The sequence below is a fragment of the Micromesistius poutassou genome, assembly GCF_964030765.1.
Source record: "Micromesistius poutassou genome assembly, chromosome: 2".
NCBI classification, from domain to species: domain Eukaryota; kingdom Metazoa; phylum Chordata; class Actinopteri; order Gadiformes; family Gadidae; genus Micromesistius; species Micromesistius poutassou.
In genome coordinates this window covers 14971714-14979213 of record NC_140272.1, presented here as the reverse complement: position 1 = coordinate 14979213, position 7500 = coordinate 14971714, and the positions used below count along the sequence as shown (strand labels likewise).

The 7500-nt window shown below is 44.1% G+C and overlaps 1 protein-coding gene across 1 annotated transcript in view; it reads right to left on the bottom strand.

The window, feature by feature from the left end:
• Positions 1-7500, bottom strand: part of necab3 (N-terminal EF-hand calcium binding protein 3) — a gene marked incomplete at its 3' end in the record, with an annotated part of 31794 nt that overhangs the window by 1863 nt on the left and 22431 nt on the right. The window contains exons 10-12 of the mRNA XM_084464342.1: positions 4653-4706; positions 2144-2256; positions 961-1038 (exon numbers count right to left, since the gene is read on the bottom strand). Coding sequence (XP_084320468.1) covers positions 961-1038; positions 2144-2256; positions 4653-4706 — 245 coding nt within the window. The remainder of the gene's footprint in view (positions 1-960; positions 1039-2143; positions 2257-4652; positions 4707-7500) is intronic.

Genomic DNA, 7500 nt, shown 5'->3' with positions numbered 1-7500 from the left:
GGACTGTTTAAGCTTGGTATCCAGTTCCAAAATATGTGAAATACAATGGGTTGTGAGATTTATCTTTGGAAATCAAAGTCGCCTACACATCCACACATCAAGGTAAAAAAACATGAATACCAAACACTATCAATGTTATTTTGAATTATCCAACCTTCTTAACATGCGCACATGTTGATTCAAAGAATATTTAAGAGGGGAGATTGAATGAATTCCAAAAACGCTGCAACCCTCTTCTGTGATCACACATTATCAACAATACATTCAATACACTGGAATAATGATGGGTCACAATGTATACAAACAGCTAGCAAGCTGTCCAGCTGCTACGGCAGCAAATAATGGGCATCACCATTTATCTTTTCATAGAAGAAGTAAATACGCACACACACACACACACACACACACACACACACATACACACACACACACACACACACACACACACACACGTCTACGTGTTTATGTGTGATGTCCACCCATTAAAACATTAATGGAAACAGATATCTTGGTGCCGGTTCGGATCAGAAGCAGTGTTTTTAATTATGAAGCAGTTTTCAATGTAGGGACATTTTTCTTATTACTAATATTCCCATGGAATTATGCTTTTTCATATTATTTCCCAACTTCCAAAAGAAGATAAAACATTTCAAATCTTTCAATTGATCTGGTTTTGCTTTTCAGCCTAAAATGCGATATTGCATTAATGTGTTGGTATGTGGGGTATGTGGGGTGTATGGTGTGTGTGTGTGTGTGTGTGTATGTGTGTGTGTGTGTGTGTGTGTGTGCATGAATAAGGTGCCATCTGCTCATTTCAGCAGTGGGGACACTTCCTTCAAAAAGATCCAAAACACCACGCTGCGAGCCAATATATGTCCTATCTCCCTCCCCCACCCCCCACACACACATACACACACACACACACACACACACAAACACACAAACACACACACGACCCACCTCATCCAGGAGATGCGGTCCTGCCAGAACTCATACATTATGTAACAGGACTTCTCCGGTAGCTTCTGAACGGACATGCTGCCAGGGAACAGAGCGAGACGGGTAAAGAGGGACACTGAGGGCAAGTCCAAAGGCTAGGTGAACCGGGATGGACGCAAATAGTTTAGAATCTCGTGTATAATGTTGTAATATGATCATCTATAGCTTCAATATTGTCGCATATTCAAGACGCCTCTGTCACTTTTGAACACATTTTTGCATGTGTAAGGGTCAACGTCGTTCATATATGTCACATACTGAGAGAGAGAGAGAGAGAGAGAGAGAGAGAGAGAGAGAGAGAGAGAGAGAGAGAGAGAGAGAGAGAGAGAGAGAGAGAGAGACCCAGCCATTACCATGCTGGGTAAAATGTTCTGGGGCAGGTTTTTACCATGAATAAAATTCATAGTTAAATGCATATTTCATGGCATAGGCAGAAATAAGAGGAGATAGGATATCTCAGATAGATAGGATAGGATATAGAGGAGATAGGATATAGAGGGGATAGGACATAGAGGAGATAGGAGGAGATGGGAGGGGGTAGGAGGAGGTAGGAGGAGATAGGAGGGAGTAGGAGGAGATAGGAGGAGGTAGGAGGAGATATGAGGGGGTAGGAGGAGATAGGAGGAGATATGAGGGGGTAGGAGGGAGGAGGAGGAAATAGGAGGAGATAGGAGGAGGTAGGAGGGAGTAGGAGGAGATAGGAGGAGATAGGAGGAGATAGGAGGAGATAGGAGGAGGAGGAGATAGGAGGAGGTAGGAGGAGATAGGAGGAGGAGGAGATAGGAGGAGATAGGAGGAGGTAGGAGGAGATAGGAGGAGGTAGGAGGAGGTAGGAGGAGGTAGGAGGAGATAGAAGGAGGTAGGAGGAGATAGGAGGAGATAGGAGGAGGTAGGAGGAGATAGGAGGAGGAGGAGATAGGAGGAGATAGGAGGAGGTAGGAGGAGATAGGAGGAGATAGGAGGAGGTAGGAGTAGGAGGAGATAGGTGGAGATAGGAGCAGGTAGGAGGAGATAGGAGTAGGAGGAGATAGGAGGAGATAGGAGGAGGTAGGAGGAGGTAGGAGGAGATAGGAGGAGATAGAGGGCGATAGGAGGAGGTAGGAGGAGATAGGAGGAGCTAGGAGTAGGAGGTAGCGTGACTGACTGCAGGTTGTTGGTGTGGGCCACGGTGGCGTCAGAGTAGCTCTTCAGGATCTTCTGGAAGTCCTCCAGATCCTCTTCAGCCACCGTCACCTGCCTTTGGACCAGCAGGAGGTTCTGCCAGCAGAGGAACACACACACACACACACACACACACACACACACACACACACACACACACACACACACACACACACACAAAAACACACACACACACACACACACACACACACACACACACACACACACACACACACACACACACACACACTCACACACACACATACACACAAACATACCAAACACAACAAACACAGACACACACACATATTTTCACTGTATTTCAAAATCTATTTCTAGGAGAATGAGTGTGTTTGTCTGAAAAAGAGTTTGTTTTTGATGACGTATTTCATTCACATCAAAGTCATGTGCGTTGTCCTTTCAGGCAAATACTTCAGACAGTATTTGTGAAGGAGCCGTGATTCAGGTCTGTGTCATTGGTGTTATTTATATATTTTGTTCATTTTTCTGTATTTTATTTTTAGCACCTACTCGTTTGACATGACAGCTGAAAAGAAGATATGTATGTTATAGATAGCAGTCCCAAAGGCTTTATGTTGAAGTTCATCTGGTGGGAATGGCAAGACTTGTAATAGTACAAAATGACTGTAAGTAGTTTGCTCGTACATGCATACAGTGCAATATATGAGCTACTGACTAAAAAGGTTTAAAAGATGGTTAAAATGTTTGACATTTTGCCTAGACCAAGCCTTATGGTGTGTTAACTCAAAGGCCTGTTACATGAACACAGAGTGTATGTGTCTGCTCCTACACGACCATGTAGCCATGACACCTTAACACTGCTGTCAGACTGATATTTCATGACAGTCGACTGCGCCTACAATTATATTTGAAGCACATTTTCATGTATTTGTATTTTGTAATTCATTTATCAGAATTTCTGATACTTATTCTTTTCTTATTATTTTTTTTATTTTTTATTTCACCTTTATTTAACCAGGGAGAAATCACATTCTCTCCATCCATCTATCAGTCGGTCTTCTGCATACTGATGCATTAGCTTAGGGCTGGGCAATGGTTCAATATTATTGTTATTGTCTTTGAATAGAATAGTATCATCATGAAATAAGGATAAAGTTATCGTTATACCAAGTTATAGTCTAAATTAGTTAAAATAAATGTATACTTCAATGTAAGGACCCTCAGTTAGATTGTTAAACTGTAAGTATAGAAAATTATTTTAATTGAACAAAGATATTGTAATAATCATCACTAACATGTTGAATTACCCATGATTATCATAATCTTTTCCATATAATCTTTTCCAAATCAATGGCAGAATCTGAACTAGTAGTCACTTTTTAGGAGCTCCTGAGAAAATAAGAAATGTAAAACTATGAGAACTACTTACAGGACACTTTAGGTGCAACTCCTCAACTTAGGAATGAATCTGAGTCAAGAATTGAATTGGCCTACGTGTGTCTTTTATTTTTAGCCTTTCTTGACACAACTCCCAATTTCCACACTGTGCGTTGGTTGAGAGGTGGGGGCACGTAGGTGGTGCTCCACAGAAGAACGGTCCACAACCTGATGCACTGTGACACCTCTAAGCGCTGTTACGCCTCACATACGGGTCGCGTAGAAAGCCTTATTTTGCTCACACCACCCAGTACTGCTTTTGTACCAAACATCTCCACAGACTTTTGTGCGTAGCTCCGGTACGTGTGTGTTTCAGACGAGTTTTGGGGGGTCTCTAAACGCAACACAAACCATCTTGCAAGGCAAGAACTAAGAAAAGGTTGTATCAACTGATGTTGGGTGACATCACTTCTGTTGGTATTTGAAGCGAGATCCCAAACAAACAGAGCCAGCTCGCCCCTCCCTTCTGTGTTTCGTGCATCCAGTAATAACTATCATGAACACCCACCCCTTGTCGGTGATTGGTTGGAATACTATTTATTTTGGTTTTGAGTGGTTGGTAGTACCATTTGTTTTTGTGTACGATCTCGGAGCATAGGCTGCCTACAGAAACGCGCTTTTTTGACGGGCTGCTTTTGGGGCGGCCAGCTTGCGGATCGTGAGGAAAGATCAAATGAATGTGATCATTTATGTTTCAGCCGAGAATCGCTGATACAACCTTGAAGGCCGGACTGCCGTGCATTCACCTAAGGCTGAGATTCAATTCAAAGAACACAGAAATTGGATTTGGTCTGCACAGGCTGCTTTGATTGCTGCAGTGTGTGCAGGGTACTCAGCAGACTAGTCCCCTGCCAGGCCTTTGATTGGTCGTCAATACCACGTGAAGAATTGTGTCTCGTCTTACCGCCACAGTGACATTAAACAAACAGCCCACACATCACAGTGACTATAGTGTACAGAACACAGTCACTGTGTTTGCTGTGACAGACAGACAGACAGACAGACAGACAGACAGACAGACAGACAGACAGACAGACAGACAGACAGACACACACACACACTCACACACTCACAGATTTGTAAGTGCCGGCCAATGAGTCCTCTTTCAGTGGCTCCAACTTGGGACTCTGAAAGGTAGAGTGAAAGGGTTTATTTAGGTGTGTGAGTCATTCATCTCACTGAGGAGGATTACAAAGCAAACAAGGATTCATCAAGAACATATTTTATAATGCACCAGAAATTAATGGCCATGATTCACAAACATAGATGAAACAAAGAAAGCCTCTGTAAGCAGGAATGAGCCGACAGATCAGCCTTGGACAGCTGGATGTTGGAAGGCGGGGGAGCGAGGCTACAGCCATCGCTGTAGCGTACGTCTACGGGTCCTCAGGCTCCCAACGCCCACCGGCCCCAGCAGCCCGCCGGCCCCTGTGCTGTGACGTGAGCGGCTCTAGTCATGTCACAACGTGCTGAACCATGGAACACTTTGAACATAACCTCAATGAAAACATGAATGATTGATTCCGGAACGGAGGCCAAGATACAGTGGGTGTTGCTGATGCCCTGCGGTTTGAGAGGAAGCGGGGAAACGCAAGCGTTTGGGATTTGACTGCTAAAATGTATATGACAAATAACGCCCCCAGTTTTATTTTGGTGCAGAAGCATTACCCCAAGCTGAACCCAAGACGCATGACTGCTTGTGGATGGTGGCGGAAGAACAGAAAGCTAAGCGTGACGGCGGCGAGGCTGACGATAAGGGTAACTACACTGAAGTGGAGCTTGAGTGTGGTTTATGGCAGTACAAGGAATGCCTACTCCCTGTCTGGTAATGCTCAATGAGATGAGGTCAGCTTATCTAGGACAGCAGTAGGAGACCATTTAATCATCCGAATTACAGCCACTGCTTTATTCCGACATTAAGAGACAAAAAGGGCGAGACGGGCAATGTTCTGCTTGAGCTTCCTTTCGGAGGGTCCACTGTTGAATACTAATTATAAATCATATTTTCAGTCAGTAACCTATCACACCTTGTTCCTCCATCGTCAACACATTGACCTTCAGAATAAACTCAAGCTCACAAATGAAAGTACTCATCAAGAATTCAAATATCAACCAAAAATAATATCTAAGAGCAGGACATGTCTGAAATAGTCCAGGAGCATAGAGCTAGAGGCTTTAGGCAATGGCTTCTGGGATATTTTTGGACAGAAATAAACTAGAAGAAAGTGAAGGGGGAGGCACAGGGGAATAGAGAGCATCTGTGGCACGACATCGATCAAAACAGTTGGAGAGGATGGAGGGAGAAATGTGTCGGGAGAAATAGGGCAGGATTGGCTATGGGGTGACGGCAGTGGCTGCTATTTTGGCTCGGGTACTACGGATGTTGTTCACAGAAATAACGCTGTCACACTCGAGAGAACGTGCAGCCAACACAGATGTCGAAGGAACAGCGTGTGACGGCAATCAATCACGGAGCAAAAGTAGAAGTGGAGAAAAAACCACTGCGTTTATGGAGACGAGATCAGAAAGGAAAGGCTGCTGGTGGTGTCTCTGCCGTGGTGGAGGAATGGCTGGATGGAGCACTAATACGGGAGAAGTGGAGTCTGGGAAGAGATTTCATCCGTCTGTTCGGCCCATCTGCATCATGTCGTCAGATGGCTAATGTTTTCCTCAGCGGCTTTGAGCGACTGTCAACACTCAACCCAAAGAAAGTTTTGTGTCCCAAAGAAAAACAAATATTAGAACCGAAATAATGAAATGACCGGCGCCATGAATATCTTCCAGCCGAGGAACGGAAACACCGTAGCCATCCTGATCCTGATCTCTGTTTTTATTAGAGCGTGAAATGTGGCCACAGATTAAACATGACAAAGTAAGACTCCACCATAGCCACAACACACAGCAAGTTGTTTGTTGTTCAGATGAAAAAGGGCCCCAATATGTCATTTCAACACTGTGTTCGTAATTGAAAATGTGTGAATCCAAAAAGGCCCGGGAGCAAGGCACAGTAACTACCGAGCTACAAGAGGTAAAATGTCAGTCCTGAACGGTTTTATGCCGACTTGCCCTCGGTGTCTCTCTTTACCCGTCTCGCTCTGTTCCCTTGCAGAGAGAGAGAGAGAGAGAGAGAGAGAGAGAGAGAGAGAGAGAGAGAGAGAGAGAGAGAGAGAGAGAGAGAGAAAGAGAAGAAACAGAGAGGTAGGTAGACAGAGAGAGAGAGAGAGAGAGAGAGACAGAGAGAGAGACAGAGAGAGAGAGAGCAAGAGAGAGAAAGAGAGGTAGACAGAGAGACAGAGACTGAGAGATAAGCAGAGAGACAGAAAGAGAGAGCAAGAGAGAAAGACAGAGTGAGAGAGAGAGAGAGAGAGAAAGAGAGGTAGACAGAGAGACAGAGACTGAGAGATAAGCAGAGAGACAGAAAGAGAGAGCAAGAGAGAAAGACAGAGTGAGAGAGAGAGAGAGAGAGAGAGAGAGAGAGAGAGAGAGAGAGAGAGAGAGAGAGAGATAGACAGAGAGCGAGAGTCATGGTTGTGTTAAAGGATATTGAAGGATATTGCCTTGCAGAACACACAAAGGTTTTAAATTGCTTTGATATTGCATTTATGGCCCCCAGGGTCAGCCAACGGATAATATGAGAACGGAGATCAAATAAAAATAGCCTTATATGGAAAGAACAGGTCAGCTCAAATATATTGATAACATGGTCTAATAAAATGTATACATTATGAGTTATTTTCTTATGAGTTACTTATGTCCAGTTATTGTCAAAGTCTTAGATGTTCATTCCCCATCGATAAGTGGCAAAATGGAGCAGCATATTCATGAGATCAGGCTTTAATGTGGATCCAAACGGGCTTATCTGCACCAATACCAATAGGAGACGTATGGCCAGTGCTTCCTTTGTTGAGCCTTTCTGAGTCT